This window comes from Cucurbita maxima, unplaced genomic scaffold (assembly GCF_002738345.1).
Source record: "Cucurbita maxima cultivar Rimu unplaced genomic scaffold, Cmax_1.0 Cma_Scf00054, whole genome shotgun sequence".
Taxonomy (NCBI): Eukaryota; Viridiplantae; Streptophyta; class Magnoliopsida; order Cucurbitales; family Cucurbitaceae; genus Cucurbita; species Cucurbita maxima.
Genome location: NW_019272070.1, coordinates 696,304 through 714,824, shown reverse-complemented (window position 1 = coordinate 714,824; position 18,521 = coordinate 696,304). Strand labels below are relative to the sequence as shown.

Below are 18,521 nucleotides of genomic sequence, written 5' to 3'. Positions count from 1 at the left end.
AAAAAAAAAAAAAAAAAAAAAAAAAAAAAAAAAAAAAAAAACGGTCAAAGTTAGAGGGGCAAAAGGGGCATTTTACTCCTCATCCCATTATAGGGGTCTTGAGGATTCTCCACATAGAGAAAAGTGTGAGAAAGAAAGTACAGAGAAAACTTGGGAGGGAAAAGTGAATCGTCGGACAATCACCAACGAAATTCATCCTCTATCGAGGCTTACACTCTGGAGCTTCTTCTTGGGGAGAAGAAATACTCGTGTTGTTGAAGTTCCTTCTTCCATCAAGATCCGAGAGAAATCCACACAGTAATATCTCGATTGTTACTCTCAGATCTGAGACCTTGGTTTGGGAATAGAGTGTTAAAGTTTACTATCTTCATCTAGGGAAGATTTGCCACTGATTTTGTGAGGAAATCGGATGAAACGTCAAGATTTGAGATTCTTCCCAAGAACGGTAAGGATGTTATCATACCTCATTCCGACGCTCATAACTCGTCGTATAATTAAGTAAAAATCAAGAAAAAAAATATTGGCACGTAGGTTGTAGTATGATCTAAAACTTTGTTGAAAAATTCATTAAGGTTTGAATTAAGAACGAGAGATAGAAAAATGAAAAGAACATCGAAAAAACTAATCGGAAACCACGTTTTTCTGCTAGAAGGAGAGAGAAAACGACGACGCGCCACGTGTCAATCGAAAAGAGGCCCTCGTGCACCAAAAACCATTGGACACGTTCAAACGCCGCCTGGGAGATGCAACTCCAACCTTCCAGCGACACGCGTCCACGACCAGGCAACCCAACCCGCGTTCCTCGGTTGACCCGGTACCCGCATGATGAAACAAACCTCGGCATCCCACGGTCCACTCGATCTGAACCGATGACCTGCGGTCGTAGAAAATCGTGTGCGCGTGACACTCACACGTGAAACCTACGAGTGACTTTGTCAGGTGCGTACTTGACACGTGTAAGCCTATTTTCATCCCGTTCGACTCCTGTTTTCCCTATTTTCCTCCTAAATCCAATCCTAACTCTATTTTATATGAAATAGGATCTAATTAAGGATAAATCACTACTTTTCAATACGTTAATTGTGTGAAAACGCTACGTAAGGACACATATCATCTAGGTAAGTCACCACACGAAACTTTAGGAAGAAATACTTGTAGGAGTCGTTTGGAATGCATGCATGCTAGTTTAATTACTTTAGGCAGTAGCTTTCCATGTTTGATTGTAGGTAAATTGTTTGTTAAGATTATGGATGTATTATTTGAAGTATTATGAGAATCATCTGAGTATTGTAATTATGTTTTAAGCTTTCGCTTTATATATATATGTTTAATTCATGATGAAAGGAGGATGGGAACTTGTGAATTATGCACTCCGAGAGTTGATGGATATTATCGCCCCGTTGAGCATGTATGTTTACTCTACCTGAATTTTGTATAATAATGATGGATGATAGTTGTGTACACTCAATTGAATTTTCATGACTCACAGGTTTGTAGTTAAAGTGACAAGTCACTAAGTGTAGACCTAATCTTTCCCTAGGAGCCTAAGAAACTACCACGACATACAAACCTCCTCTAGAGTACTCTTAGACAACTTGTGTGTGGATGGTGTTATAGCTTCGTGGGGGACCAGCGGGTTCCTGAACAGAACTCGACTGCTCAATAGCCGTTTTAGCATGGGGAATGGGATACCCACGTCGTAACTGACCATTTAACTGGATGGGATAGGGGAGGTAGCCCTCCAAATACAGGGGGATTACCTTGGGACTAGGGAGTTGCAGCTCAATTCCTAGGTAAGACACAAAGTAATCTCATAGCCATGTCGAGGTAGCCACTCGCAGGGCACCAATCCAACACTGGTTAGCATAAAAGGAACTCTAGGTATAAATGAAAGGACTAAGAACCAAAGAATCCCCAAGGGACAAGTCCCAAGGGGCAAGCCCTAATGAGCTAAGACCAGAACTAGATGTTCTAAAGCCAAAGGAAAGTCCGTAGTTTGTTAAGTTTAGAATGCGATGAGAGCCTACAAGTAGGTGGCTTACTAAGTATAATTTTATATTCATACTTGCTATATCTTTCTTTTTCAGGTACGTGGGGCGTTGGGCCAAGAGAGGGCGCGTTGAACGATGTAGATTGTCACAGAGGAAGCGTGTCCCGAGACAGTAGTCGATCTTACTGATTAGTACAATTTTTTCTTCATGTTTTCTTTCCTTGTCTATATCTAGTCACGTATGACCCCTCTGTATCGAAACGCTTTGGTTACGAAATAAATGATCGATTTTGGAAATAATATTTTTCTTTTAATTTCTTGCATACACACTGCACGTCATAGTCATTGTTAGTCACGACTTGAGGTCAAATTTTTTTTTGGGTCGTGACAAATAGCAAGGAAGAACTTGTGGAATATGAAGAACGTTTGCATTGTTGGAATACTTCAAGAATTCTTGAAAGGAAGGGGTTCTACAAAGGTAGAGTTCTTACTTTTCATATTTATTGCTTTTGTTTTAATTCATAATAAAAATCAAAATGGTTCTCAATACTTCCGCTACGTGGATGAAAAGTTCATTCCCTTCATTTTCGCAACCCAACCCGAAAATTTTCACAACCCAACCCAACCCTCCATTTTCGGGGAATTCACCCAAGATTAGGGGGTGTACATGGTCCACGTTGGGTTGGGTTGAAGGATTTTTTGACCCGACCCAAAAGTTCAGGTCGGTTGGATTGGTAACCCAACCCAACCCGAAAATTTTCACAACCCAACCCAACCCTCTATTTTCGGGTTGGGTTGTTAGGTTGTTAAAATATATTATTTTAAAAAAAAGTTTTTTTTTTTATAATTAAAAATGATTAATTTAAATATACTCATACTACATTAAACTATGTATTTGTTTCAAAATACTCTCACTCGTACTACATGTTGATCTAGAAGCTATCGCACTCGTACTAAGTTGAACTACCATAAGCTATATGGTTAAAGAATTCCTTAAATAATCAAGAATTCTCGAACTCGAGTGTGAATGTTTTAAGTGAGGACAAAGAACCACTCTAGCAAACCCAGCATTCCTGTAAACTTCTTAGCATATTTATTTTTATTTGGTTCGGGTCAACCCAAGGGCTTTGCACCATGAGTCAGTTCTTGTTCAGAAAAATGTACTCAAACCAACTCGAAAAATTAATCCAACCCAATCCAACCCTTATAGTTCGGGTTAAGTTGGTCCGGCTTGTCGGGTTGAATGTACACCCCTAGTATAGAGTGAACCAAGAGTTGTTTATTAGTTTATTCATATTAAAAAATAATATGAAATATTGAGGATTTTTTTTTATATACTTAGAAGAGAAATTGAAAATATATAAAAGAAACTCAAAATAATAAAAATATATAAAAGAATTTCAATAAGATGAATTCAGCTAGAGTCGGAGTCCAACTTGTGTGGGAAATTTTCTAGTAAGAATACATTACCACTCTGAAAGACAAGTGACTTTGCAAGTTTTATAATGTATTTTATATATTATATTTAGTTCGGGTTAACCCGAGGTTTTTATTCAATAAACTCGAAACTGAACCCAAACATTTCGGGTTTGGGAAAAATAACCCAACCCAATCCCTATAATTCGGGTTGGGTTGGTACCAGTTGTCGGGTAGGATATACAGCTCTTACCATTCAGTCATGTTTAATGTACGTTTTAGTTATGTTCGAGATTTTGTTGAGTTCTTAAGCTAAATGATGGATGAAATTTAACCCTTGTGAACTTTTATTATGAATTCCATTTACTTGTACACTTGAGCAAGAGATTTTTAAGTTCACATTTGACATTTTGAGAATTTTTACAATGCTCTAATCATTAAGTTGAAGGAATTGCTGTTGTGGCCCTAAGTCCTCTTGCATACTTGGAAAATTGGACTATTCTTTGTGAGCTTACATGATGAGAGAGGTCGTACCAGTTCTTATTAGATTATGAGCATTTTCAACGTTACAAGACCTTTGTGTGTTTAGAGCTCAGAAGTTGAACCACTTTGTAGGCGCATGCTTGAGAATTTGTGGGGATTTTGGTGGGCACCCAGTTCTACAAAATGGCTTTTGCCTTGAACTGCCACCACTATCGAGAATTATGGAGAATTAGATACTTTACCACTTCCGACTTGTATACTTTAGCTCTGATTTGTATGTAGAATAATGGAGTCGAACATAAATAAACGGAGACCACGTTCGAATGAAACTGATCCTCAAGATGTGATAACTAAGAAAGACTAAAAAGAATTGAAATTTAATATATATACGAATGAGGTATACCCACCACTAGGGTTTAGGGCGAGATAAGTTTGCTTGGCTTGAAGCGTACAATTTTAATAACCAAAATTTTGAACGTAGAATAAAAAGAATTTGGATTAAATAAATATTAATATATACGAGAGAATTAAGAAAATTCTACTGTCGCCGACCATGTGGTATTAACTTTTTGACTCCAGGAGGTAACTGAATAGGATGAAAGTTTTAAAAATGTCCGGTATGATCCCACATCGGTTGGGGAAGAGAACGAAACATTGTTTATTAGTGTGTGGAAACCTCTTCTTAGTAGGCACGTTTTAAAATCCTTGAAGAGAAACTCGAAAGAGAAAGTTCAAGGAGAACAATATCCGCTATTGGTGGCCTTGGGCCGTTACATGCGAGTTCTGGCTCTAAAAGGTAATTTCCTTGAACCTCATGCGAGGTTGGCCCATTTGATCATCTAACCGACTCTGAGGCAACAAATCATAGCAAAATAGTTAGATGATCCTGGGTGAAGTTTATGATTTGCTCACACATGAGAGTTTTCATTGACCTCATATGACAGTCTTCTCTAGAAGGTCAGGTTATATGTTCCAGTCGACAAGGAACTGAAAAGGGTGTTGTTACCAGAGCCTCACAACTTGTTGTATAAGATGCATCCAAGTAGTACCAAGATGTATCAGGATCTGAAGGCCTACTATTGGTCGTACGGTATGATGAGGGACGAAGTAGAATACATGAATAAGTGTTCGTTGAGTCAACAAGTTAAAACACCAATACATAAACCCTCAAAATTAAAGGTCAGGTTATATGTTCCAGTCGACAAGGAACTGAAAAGGGTGTTGTTACCAGAGCCTCACAACTTGTTGTATAAGATGCATCCAAGTAGTACCAAGATGTATCAGGATCTGAAGGCCTACTATTGGTCGTACGGTATGATGAGGGACGAAGTAGAATACAAAGATGTATCAGGATCTGAAGGCCTACTATTGGTCGTACGGTATGATGAGGGACGAAGTAGAATACATGAATAAGTGTTCGTTGAGTCAACAAGTTAAAACACCAATACATAAACCCTCAAAATTAAAGGTCAGGTTATATGTTCCAGTCGACAAGGAACTGAAAAGGGTGTTGTTACCAGAGCCTCACAACTTGTTGTATAAGATGCATCCAAGTAGTACCAAGATGTATCAGGATCTGAAGGCCTACTATTGGTCGTACGGTATGATGAGGGACGAAGTAGAATACATGAATAAGTGTTCGTTGAGTCAACAAGTTAAAACACCAATACATAAACCCTCAAAATTAATGTAACCTCTGAGGATTTCACAATGAAAGTAGGAAGGTGTGGCCATAGACTTTATCTTGGGGTTTCCAAAGACAAGAAAATGCTTCATGTTAATCTCAGTCATCATTGATAGCTGACAAAGTCGGCACTTCATTTTAAGAAAGATTACCTATTTGATAGATAAGTCGGCGCGATTGTACCTAGAGGAGCTAATCAAGTTACACGGTGAACCCGTGTTTATAGTATCAGACTAAGATACCCATTTCACGTTGAAATTATAGAAAAGTTTATAAAAGGCATTGACACTCAATGAAGATTTAGCACAACCTTTTACCTTCAAAGTGATGGAGAGACATAAAGTTGTATAAAGGATCCTCAGAGAAGTCATATTTAATTAGTCACAAAAATGATTTTCACCCATACAAATCAAAGGACAAGCCCTTACAAGATACACAAGTCATAGACTATGAGCCTCTAGTCCTACAGAAAGACTTCAGCGATGAAGAGCAAAGTGATAAGGATGATGATGTTCCAAATGTTCCAAGTAAATCTATTACGCGATCCAAGACTAAAAAGATTCAACAAGCATTCATTCTTCATCTACAAAATAGGATAGGCTCGGTTCAACCTCCATTTCATTTGTTACAAGTTAATCGTATTGATGAACTATATTTAGAGCTTCATAAGTAAATATTTGCACGGTTGAAGTGGATGATGGGATAGCCATATATTTTGAGTGGGTAAAAGGGTGGGAAGTTACCCATCAAAATGGCCATAACTTCTTTTTTACTCGACATTTGAAGGGTAGTGGGGAGTAACTTAACAATCATAACCACTAACTTATTTTAGTGAACATTTGAAGAGAACATTTGAAGAGTGGGAGTTCTCTTGTATAGAGACTATAAATACCCACAAATTAGTACTTAAAAAAGAAAATTTTTTATTAATGAAATTGAGTTCTAAGTTCAAACTTTCATCCTTAGAAATTGAGCATCATTTTTGTCAATTCTCGGTTTCAATCAATTCTTGTGGTAAATGGCTAGGCATTCAATCAAGTATTGATCAAGTTCAATTGTGGAGTGACTTAATTTAGAACAACGGTTCAAATCTTACTTCCAGGTCTTTGATCTTAAGGTAATCTAGTTCTAGAATTTTTGGTTGGTTTATCCGAATCGTGAAGAAAGAGCTGCCAAAATGGATTTGCTAGACCCACGGATATCGATGTGAGTTTTTTCATGGATTTGTAAGTTACCCTCATATGACTTTGCTCGATTCTATGGGGGGAAGGTTCGTGAGGGCCTATGTTTGGTAGTGATTGGGTCGATTTGAGCTAAGGAACACGAAAATAAAACTAGACTCGAATTGGAAGCAAATTTTTGTGGGTTTGCTTAAGACTTCTTCTAATGATTCATCACTCATATGATAAATGAAATTGGGTGATTCTTATTACTACAGGTTCGTGAAAAGAAGCTTGGAGTTCTAAGAGGACCTGAACATATCGAAAAAGTGTCGATCATACCAAGTAGAACCTCAAGACTTTAGATTAAGGCGAGCTTATAGTATGTATAAAAGTATGTTATTAAATTTCAGAACTGAAAGAAGCTGATTTGATAGAAAATAAGCTGTTGAACTGTTACGACGCTCGATTTTTATGATAATAATGGAATGAACTCATAATTATACGAAATTGAAAGTATGACTAGATAATCATGTTTAGATCACTATACTATGTCCCTTATGATGATATGTTCATACATGTATGATGATGTTGTTGTGCGGGGACTATTAGGAATTTGCCAACCAACCCGTAGCCAAGAACATGACTCGACTGTTAGAGGTTTATATAACATTTTATTATGTTTATTAGTTGGTAGAACTAGGATTGAGCTCTAATATGCATGAACCTTGTGAGATAACCTAACGAGCGTCTTATGGTGTGGTTAAAGGGACTCCAACCACTCCCTAATCATGATTGAGCAAGGACCAAATAGGTAGATGGTGTTTGCAACATTGAGGGTCACAGCCTCCTTTTATGATTATAAGATTATGAACTCCTATTAGGGCGATGCCAACTAAAACCCTACTAGAACCATAACGGTATGATGAGAACTATGAGATGGAATTGACCTCGAAGTTGTGCCTCGAAGACCTATGAGACATTGGTCTATGAATATGATGATAATGATAAAAGGGACTAGCAAAACATCTAACTAAGATAACTTAAAACCTTAGAACCATCTAACCAATATAACTACCTTAGAGTAGCAAGAACGAACCCTTAGAAATGATGGCTCAGATAGGGCTAAGAAAGAGAACTTATAACTTTTGCACCATGACCCTAAGTCGAGCTTAGCTGAACTAAGGAAACCTAGGAAATAGCCTAGAAAAGCTAACTTAGGAACAAACTCGTAAGTATAAATAAGACACCATCATGAACAATGAATGATTTAATGAGAATAAACTTAAGGACAAGTACATAACTAAAATAAAACTACGTATCGAGTATTTTTTATAATCCATGCTACTTTAATTCTTTTTCAGATGATGCCTAGATGGAGCAGTTGAGGCGAGAACATACACAAGCTACGAGACTATATGGGTCAGACTAAGTAAGTGTCTTGGTCTCACTGATCTTTACGCTTTTTATAAATCCATTATTTTGCACCATGTCATTTTGTGTTAGTATTTTGTAGGATATGTCATGTCCTACTTTGAATGTTCTGGTGTACTTGTCTAATTTAAACTAAATGGCCCGTTTGAATTGATAGTTATTAAATGTATGTATGTTTTAAAAAAAAATTAAATTTCAAAATTTCACGTTAACAAGCGACGGTCGGTACTTGAGTCTCTTGAAGCGAACTTTACTAGAATTTTATTTTATGCTTTGCTCTCTCCATTGCCATACACTAAACGATATTATAGCACAACTTGTAGTTAACATGATGCCATATATAAATCCTACCCAAATCACTTCAAACTAACTCTCTGTAACATAATGGCTATTAGTTTCATCGTCCCGAGCCTCGACGATCTAGCTAAAACACTGGACATCCTTTAACGACGATCCCGGGAGCGGTTGGACACTTAGCCAAAGGACAGTGATCGGGTTGTGATCCCCACCACCTCAAGCTATGGCCTCCATTCTGCAGCACAATGAAAAGCAGCACGCCCATTAACGCAGTCCCTGCGTCGAGCGCGGCCGAGAGGACATAGTTGTACTTCTGCCACCATCGCTTATGGTGTCGAAAGACGAAGTAGTTGAAAATGGTACCAGTGATGAGCCAGCTAGCTATGTTTGTAGGAGTTGCGGGTGGCATCCCTGCAAAGCCATAGGATATAACTGGTATGTTTATCAATGCAATCCATTTCTTTTTAGGGAAAGCTTTACTCAATGCCCAAATAGGAACTGGAAGAACAGCTCCAATCAAGAATAGCCACACCAAGTTTCGATACAACCCGCCCGGTCCAAACAATCGCCTCGGTCCTATTAGTCCCCAGATAACAGATGCATCAAACGTCACTCGGTATTTCGGACACGTCCATGGACTATCAGGTTGGAGAGCCTCAGTATCACAGATGTTCTCTATATTGTCTAACATCCACCAAGCAACGACGAGGTTAATCGTCCCGGCAACGAGTGTCCCGACTAACTGAAAAAACACGAATCAGTCAAGATCATATACTCTCAAAAGAAACATTGAAGTTTTTAAAAGATCACCTGGGCAGTGTACATGCATCTTGGTGGGATTTTCATGTAATGGCCAAGTTTAAGGTCAGATAAGAAAGAAAGAGCATGAACTGTGCTGATTCTTCCGTAGATCTTGAAAAGTAGATTTGCTATTGGTTTTCCAGGGAGAATATAACCAATGATTAACTGTGCTATGATATCATATCCAGGTTGCTGCATAACATTCCATATAGATATAAGTCTTTTGCTTTAGAACGTAAACAAAGACGAGGGAGTGCTACTACTACTAATTCCCGTTCGATTACCTGGTTGGTTGTCGCTTGAATGACCCCGATTGGGAGGGTGACAATCCAAGCCATAGCGAAGGCAAATAGCATGCCCCACCACGGCAGCTGCACGATGTCCTTCCACACAATCGACATCAGAAGAGATATCACAGTGCTACCAAATAATAGGATCAAGAACCACCATTCTGGCACTTGTTTGTAGCTTTGCATCAGTTTGGCATGGATGTCCACTTTTGCATTCTTGATTGCTGTCCTGCTCTGCTTCCATATGTCCCTAGAACATTAAAAGTGCACAATCTTAAACTTGGTTTATAACTATAGTGATATATGTATTCGATCTCTAGTCTCTAAACTTAATTGTGATTAAACACGACTTGATGTGTGAACAAATATGGGTTGATTTGACACGGAGTTACATGGGAACTTTTGAAAGAATTAGAAATACTTGACCTAAAACAAGAAACAAGAAGGTATGGGAGGAGGAAATAAAATGTAGAGCGGAAGGAAAGAGAAGAAGAAAAAGTGAGAGAGAAAAGCATACCGGCCATGAAACAATGCGACATGTGTAAGAGTAGCAGTAAACCTGGCAAAGCCAGATCCAATGGAGAGGGCAAACAAGGGGCTAAGATAGAGCTTCCCGTAGTTATTATAAGCACCAACATTAAGTTCAAATTCGGGAGTTAAAACCTTGGTAGTATCATATTTCTGGCCTGTTCTGGTGAAGAGCTTATTAGAGAAAATGGGGAATTTGTGGGCGTCGAAGGTGTTGAACTTCCAGTAGCAAACAGGGAGGACGATATAAATGAACATAACAAACCCAACACCCACGTTTAGAATTGAGGACCATGGCGACACCAGTGGGCTTCCATGGTAGGCCGAAATCCCAGCCCAATCAAAGCTGAAAGCGCCGAGCCCAAGTCCACTTTGGCTCGACCCAATTTGCTGAGCCGTGATGCTGCGAGGCCAAACCCAACAAACCCACGAGAAGAATGATAAGATTTGTAGCAAGTAACCTGGAAAAACGTAGTACACGAAGCTTGCTCCCATGAAGATCAAGAAGAATTTCATCCTTGTCATCCCTTTTGATCTGTCCTCCGTCTCATGAAGGGCTCTAAAACAGGGCAAAGAAAACAGAGCATGTCAGAGTTAAATACTGCTAAGCCTCTGAGCTCCAAATCTGGAAAAGGAATTAAGAAAGGGTACCTAAACAGAGAAACCTGTGCCAGATTTGCAGGCCACCACATTTCAACAGGATCTACCAGGTACCTTCTCAGCATTCCAGCCCATCCATATCCTAAGATCTGAAGAACAGCCAAAGAGAAAAAGATTCGAAACAGGGGAATGTGAGAAAAGGGTCTAGATCTTATCAATCTGGATGTTTTAGAAAATGGGTGTTCATTATTTTTTACTTAAATCGATATTCAAAAGACAAAACTTTTGAATTAGCTCCTTTTCATTCATAAAGATGCAAACCTGGGTAGTTAAGACGATGAGAAGGGCTAAGAAGAAATTCAAGCCCTGTTTATAATAAGCTTTCATGACAGTAATGGCGCCGATGGAATATGCGTCGCCGCCGCCATAGGAGATGCCACAGTTAGCAAAAATGGTGATAATAACATGCTCCTTCATGTTGAAAGGGCCAGGATTGAGACTAAACTTCCATCGAAAGAAATGGAAGTCCCTGTTTGGGAGAGTGGAGGCCATGAAGCGGCCAATTGGGAGAACAACGATCTGCATAAGAATGGCGGAGATGGCGAGTGGCTGAGAACGGTAAGTGAAGAAAGTGTTGAGGAAAATGAGAAGGCAACAAGAAACGAGACCAAGAACCCATGATCGAAAAGTCATCACAGGAAGAGTCGGGTCGTCAGTTTCCGGCACCACCAGAGCCACCTCCTCCACCAAGCACCGTTCCTCAGAAGGCAGTTCGCCGCTGCCATTGGACATATCAGCGGCGGTGGAGGAATCTGGGTGGGACGGGGTTTCCGAGGAGATTGAGAAGGCGTTAATGGGGAAAACAGAGAGAAACAGAGGAGGAAGAGAGAGATAGGGAATTGAAGGAAGAAGAAGACTAGGAAGTCAAAGGGCTGATTCAGAAATGTCAGCCATATGTTCAATATTTATACTTACTTTTTTTTTCCTTACATTTTTATTTTAATTGATATTTATGGATTTTTAATGAGCAATTATGTTCAAACAATAATCTATAAATAATTGATACTATTAAGGTGGGAATAACAAACACATAGTCTGTTTTGTTGATACTTTAAAAAGTGTTAGCTCCTTAAACTTTAAAATTTTGACGTTCTATGTGAGGCATTTCAAGAGTTATCATTTTCATATTATAACCGTAATAACTAAGGGTATAAATATAACCCGCAAAGATTGGGTGCCTTATCTTGGTAACACTATTTATACGACTCACTTTGTAATCGTTACAAATGGTTTAATCCAAAACGTTCTTGTGGAGACATGTAAGAGACATGTAAGTGGGGGAATCTTATACAATGAGTTTGTATAAGATTGGACTAATCTCTTTAGAAATCCGTTAATGGAGAAGATTAATATTTCACATGATGATCATATGCGACTCGATCTTAATCCTAATTGAGTTATGAACTCCTGCCTCTGAGGGCTTGTCCTTTAATTTACATAGGTGAGAATGGCTCTATAGCCGATTCAATATGTCTATCATTTTGAGGACTTGACCAAATAGAGAGTTGGGAACATATATCATGAGATGGAATTCACTCATTTCCATATAAGGAAAGTAGATGAGTTGTTCTCTTCAGTACTGATTTCGAGACTTTAACAATGGGGCTCCACCCTTTCATTGGCCCGAGAGGGACTTGATTTACGATTGGGTCATAAACAAAATGTTCATTAGAGAATCACTGGTACTTAAAGGTGAAAAATGTAATTATAAGGGTAAAATGGACTTTTGACCCAACTGGTAATAGTTATATCAATAGAAATAACTTGTCCTAGAGTGCATAAGAGTACAACTATCGGTCTATATTGAAGTAACCTATAGTTAATGAATGAACATTGATTAATTAAAGAGTTTAATTAATTAATTTTATATCATTGGAGCTTATAATCGGTAGGTCTATAAAGTCTCATTGCTAACTTATAGTAACTCTAAAATGTTTAATTTATTTAAATGAAAATTTGAAGGGTTGATATATTAGATATATTAAATATAAAGGAGAAAATAAATTTAATTTGAAATATCAAACTTAAATATAATTACTAGATATTTTAAATTAAAAAAAATATATATTTAATTTGAAGGTTCAAATTAATATTTAATATATTAGATAGATTAAATATAAATAAAGAAAAATATATTAATTAGAAATATTTAAATTAATATTTAATATATTACCTATGTTAAAAAAGAAAAATATATTTATTATATTTGATATAATTAAATATTAAATTTATTTATTTATTTTGATATCCTAAATAAAAATATATTTCAAATTTGGATCACATTCAAATTAATTAAATATATATTAAGATATCTTATAATATTTAAATAGAATTTGTATAAGGTATTGTATCATAATATATTAAATATGCAAATATATTATTTGGCAAAAATTGTTTAAGAGTCCCTATGAATATGATCTCAGGTTGAGCCAAAACATACCAATCTCTCTCATCTTCTCTGGAGAAGGAAATTACATCTCCACAGAATTATGGAAACTCTTCTTCTCCAAAGAGATTTTCTTTAAGAGGCTCCCACAAACCTTGTCTTTGAGTTCGAATCGTAGCAAGGAAGAACTTGTGGGATATGAAGAAGGTTTGCATGGTTGGACTACTTCAAAAAGTCTTACAAGCTAGGGTTTCTACGAAGGTAGAGTTCTTATTTTCGTATTTATTGTTTTTGTTAATTCATAATAAAAATCAAAACGTTCCAATGCTTCCGCTACGTAGATGAAAAGTTTATTCCCTTCACCCAATCAATCCAAGATTTTAGGTTTATCCAATAGATTTTTCTAACTCGACTTAACCCATACAAAATCCTCAATATTTCACATTTCAGGAATACATGTAATAGAAGTAAATTTTGTTCAAATTTCTGTTAGCTATTTTTTTCTTGTTATTAGTAGAGTCAGTTGAGTCCGGTCCTTTTTTGTGTTTTCTTCATTTAATGTATTTTTATATAAAAAGCATTGTACCCTATGAATAAAGAACGATAATTTTTGGTACATTTGCCTAAGTCTGAAATTTACCGCTATCATTTGGTATCATAGCCAAAGCAAAACAAAGTGATCCAAGAGAAAAAATGTGCAACGACGAAACACTCACCAAGATTCCACAGTTTGATTGTAACAACCCTAAATTTCCACATATCTAGAGTCGCCACTAACGTCTCATGCTCATCTCTAATGCAGAATATAAATCTAAGAATGCTCATCTTTGTTGGCGGAAAAATTTAAAACTTCAAAATACGTTCAAACATTAGAAAACACTGCAGGACTTGCGTGTTTCAAACATCATGCTGGAGTTCAAAATAAGATAAAAACAATTACAAATTAAATAATTTAAATGAGTGAAATGCAAACGCCCTATCCTAACCAACACTAGGAATTTTAAATATGCAAATATCCTATGCACGCGCCACAGTCTCTGATCACGATGCCGCTGTCAACCGTACATGGGCTTCTTGCCTTTACCTGAAAAAAATAATATGACACACGGCCTGGAAATACTCAGTAAGTGACCCCACTATAGGGCCATGCTAATGCAAACACATGCAATCATGAATTAGAGATCTATCTCTAATCATCTTAAGGGTGGCCTCCAGTCTCGGACAAATTGGATGTATAGTACTTCCCTACACACGACTCACACGTGCGAGTGTGAATCCCCAGGGCGTTCGCACACCTCCTAGACCCTCTGGTCAAGTTAATCTATAGCGACGTCTGGAGGTCAGCGAAACCCCATAGTGTCATGCACCTCATGAACACCATCATCTGTGTGTTTTCGCACCTGTGCGCATTCGCGCTCGCGCTCATCATACGGTACACGTCCGCACTCATCATCTCTAGGGGAAGTAGCCCTATGCTTATAAACATACAATATGCATGAGGTCCCTCTAAGTTCAATTATACATCTCTTCTGACACAATCCTCTAGTCTCATCTCTTGGTTACACTATGTAACACGTGCTTGTGAATATTTACATTAATATCATTTTCATACTCTTAAGGTTGTGTCCTATGTCGATCTAACGACATGATGCAATATGGAAAACAACATCATAAGGCATGTTCAACATGGAAAACATCATCATGTTAATAACATCGTCATGCATACATCATACTCATCATAAAAGCCATTAAGTGCATCAAATATAACATGTACGTCATACATCGAAACAAAAATAGCGTACATTTAACGGACATCACAACACAATGTCATACACACACATCATAATAATTCAAACAGTCTTTAGTCTATCCTATAGTAAGGCCACTTACTTGGTTGACCTTGGCAGAAGTACTCCCTAAATAGCTAAACGTAAGCTCCCGTTCCGTGAGAGCTGCTTCCTACGTTTCTGGGGTTTGTTTCCTATCACACCGTTCACCACTTTTTGTTAGTATTTTACAATTAATTTACCTATAATTCAATAATTGTAAAATATGGCTCTAAAATGGCCTCGGATACCTTAATCGGGGCTGAAAACATATCCGGGAGGGTCGAAACAGTGGAAATCTGGCTGAAAACAGGCGAGCCAAGCCGAACAGCCGTTGGGAGCCGCCGGAATGTCACCGGAGGGAGCCCGAGCATTTGCGCCGAGCCGAGCAGAGAGACCGCCTACGCCGCTGTGTGACACATGGCAGAATAAGAGCAAGCCACGTCGTGCAGTAGCGTCGGGTCGAAGCGCGTGTCGCAGTCTGGTTCGGGTCGTGGTCCGAGTCACGGGCTGCGGAAGGCTACTGGGCCAAGACTAATCGTTGGGCCTCGACTTACTAGGCTGGGCTGCAAGTGTTTGGGTTGCAGGCTGGCTCGATTGAACCATGGGTCTGGTCTCGGGTTGGTTTAACTGAACCGTAGCATCTGGACTGGTTTGAGGTTTGGGCTGCTGTAGTTGGACTGGGCCGAAGGCAGAGACCGAGGGAAAGAATGGGCTGTCTCTCTCGGGTTGACCCGGATTCGTGGATCTCGTCTTCCTTACCCGACTTCGGCCGATTTTCCGGCGAGTTTTCTCTCTCCTTCTCGCGGCGTTTCCGTTGCCGATTTCGGTCCTTTTTCTTCTTTTTCCTCTTTATTTGTCGTCCTTCTTTCTTTTCTGGGAGTTTTGTGGCCTAAAAGTTCCTAAAACCACAGATCTAAGAACGATTAGGAAAACCCAATTTTTCGACCTCGGTTATTGACGACGATGCTTACGAAAAAGCACAAAACGCACCTTGAGTAATTTTTCTTTCGTTAGGGATCCTTCTCGTGGTGGTAATTGATCGTTTGGTGTCGGTTTTCGGGTGGTTTGGGGGCTCGTCGGAGAAACTGGAAACTCGTCGACGTTTATCCGAAATCTCTCTCTCGTATTTTCTTTCTTTTCTCCCTTTGCAGGTATTCTGATAGGTGCTGGGAGTCGTGGGTTGAAGGCTGGGTGTGGTGTGGCCGTCGTTTCACGTGGGTTCTGCGAAACTCGCCGGAAAACTCCCGAGTTTTCAGGCAATTGAGTTTTTTTTTTTTTTCTTTTTCTTTCCTGAGTCATTACATTATCTACCCCTAAAAAGAACTTTCGTCCTCGAAAGTCTCAAAACTCTTGTACCAACTCGGGGTATTTTTCTCTTATTTCGTCCTCACGCTCCCACATGGCTTCCTCACTATGGTGATTCCGCCACAGTACCTTAACGAACGCAATGCTCCTGTTGCGTAAGGTTTTTACTTCTCTAGCTAAGATTCTTACTGGTTTTTCCTCGTAGCTCAGATCTTCATTGAGTTGAGTGGTTCATAGTCTTTTACGTGGATAGGGTCCGTAATGTACTTCCTCATCATCGACACGTGAAATACATCATGTACTCCTAAGAGGGCTGGAGGTTGGGCTAACTTATACGCTACTGGACCAACTCGCTCTAGGATCTCGAATGGTCCAATGAATTTAGGACTTAACTTACCCTTATGTTCGAATCTTAACACACCTTTCATAGGTGCCACCTTGAGGAATACTGGGTCCCCAATCTCAAACTCCGAGCTTTTACGCCTTACATCGGCGTAGCTTTTCTATCTACTTTGAGCAGTACGCATCCCCGCTCGAGTTTTCTGGACAGCCTCATTGGTGAGTCGAAACAACTCGAGTCCTACTAATTCTCTCTCTCCTACTTCGTCCCAACATAGTGGGGACCTATACCATTTTCCGTATAGGGCCTCAAATGGTGTCATTCCAATAGTTGCTTGGAAGCGGTTGTTATACGAGAATTCCATCAGGTGGAGTTTGGAATCCCAACTTCCCTTAAAATCTAGTACGCAAGCGCGTAGTATGTCCTCTAAAATTTGGTTTAAACGCTCCGTTTGTCCATATGTTTGGGGGTGAAATGCGGTACTAAAGTCGAGGCAGGTACCCAGTACTTTTTGAAGTCCGGGCTAAAACACTGACGTAAAGCGTGGATCCCGATTCGACACTATAGACACTAGGACTCCATGTAGTCTTACTAAGCACTTGTTCACAAACCCGGTCACATCCCTCTTCATGCTCTTCCACCAAAAGTGTTGTTTTAAATCTTGGTACATCTTAGTACCTCCTAGATGCATGACAAATGGCGAGTTGTGAGCTTCCGTTAGTATCTCTTTCCTTAAATCTTCTAATGTCGGAACATATAAGCGTCCCTGATACAATAGTCCTTCATCCGATGACTTCGAGAATCCATCTACCGGACTTTCGTCTAGCTGTCCTAGGGCTTTCTGTAAGTTAGGATCCTCTTGTTGGGAGGTAATAATTCTCTGCCTAAGCGTAGGTTGTACCATGAGTCGAGCCAGCTGTGCTATGACTCCCTCGGTCGCTACAGCTATGTTGGCTCGCTCGAAGTCTCTTTGTACCCTTACTTCCCTAGTAATGAGGGCTGACGAGTGGACCGTCTTCCTACTTAAGGCATCTGCGACCACGTTTGCTTTTCCAGGGTGGTACTAGATATCTACATCATAATTCTTCACCAATTCTAACCACCTTTTCTGCCTCATATTTAACTCTTTTTGGGTGAAGAAGTATTTCAAACTTTTGTGGTGGTAAAAATTTGGGTTTTCTCTCCATACAGGTAATGTCGCCAGATTTTTAGCGTGAACATCATCGTCTTCCAAATGTTCCGACTAAATCTATTACGCGATCCAAGGCCAAAAAGATTCAACAAACATTCATTCTTCATCTACAAATTTGGATAGGCTCGATTCAACCTCTATTTCATTTGTTACAAGCTAACCTGATTGACGAATTACCATTTAGACTTCAAAAGTGAACATTTGCACAGTTGAAATGAAGGATGGGAACGCTATATATATAGCACTTGATTGATAATTTTTTTGAAAACTTTATTTATTATTTAATTAAGTTGTTGTAGTGGGTAAAAGTGGGGTAATGTCAAAATGACCCTAACTTCTTCTTTAGAGGACATTTGAAGGGGAGCGAGGAGTAACTTAATAATCATGGCCACTAACTTACTTTAGTGAACATTTGAAGGGTGGGAGTTATTTTGTGTAGAGACTATAAATACCCATCAGTTAGTATCTAAAAATGAAGATTTTTTATTAATGAAATTGAGTTCTCAAGTTAAGACAATCATCCTTAGAAATTGAGCATCATTTTTGTCTTTTCAAGCAATTCTTGGGTAGATTGTGAGTCATATAATCAAACGTTGATTAAGTTCGATAGTGGAGTGACTCAATTTAAAACAAGGTTTCAAATTTTACTTTTAGATCTTTTATCTTAAAATGTAATCTAATTCTAGCATTTTTTTTTTGTTGGTTTATCCGAATTTTGTATTCAAA

General features: G+C 38.7%; 1 protein-coding gene and 1 long non-coding RNA gene across 4 annotated transcripts; both read right to left on the bottom strand.

Moving 5' to 3' along the window:
• Positions 1-8,591: 8,591 nt before the first annotated feature.
• LOC111471641 (oligopeptide transporter 3-like) lies at positions 8,592-11,573 on the bottom strand. Its single transcript, XM_023117349.1, has 6 exons — positions 11,005-11,573; positions 10,735-10,832; positions 10,073-10,642; positions 9,550-9,805; positions 9,275-9,457; positions 8,592-9,206 (listed from the first exon to the last, which is right to left on the bottom strand). The coding sequence occupies exons 1-6, from the start codon at positions 11,473-11,475 to the stop codon at positions 8,592-8,594; spliced, it is 2,193 nt and encodes a 730-aa protein (XP_022973117.1). The 5' UTR covers positions 11,476-11,573.
• A 2,428-nt stretch (positions 11,574-14,001) lies between these two features.
• On the bottom strand, positions 14,002-16,244 carry LOC111471680. 3 transcript variants are annotated; one of them, XR_002715232.1, is made up of 3 exons: positions 15,949-16,244; positions 15,207-15,857; positions 14,002-15,110 (listed from the first exon to the last, which is right to left on the bottom strand). It is a non-coding gene; the product is annotated as an uncharacterized LOC111471680 (long non-coding RNA). The 3 variants fall into 3 exon arrangements; XR_002715231.1 differs by having other exon boundaries at positions 14,002-14,213; positions 15,020-15,110; positions 15,207-16,243; XR_002715230.1 differs by having other exon boundaries at positions 15,207-16,243.
• Between the last annotated feature and the right edge of the window lie 2,277 nt (positions 16,245-18,521).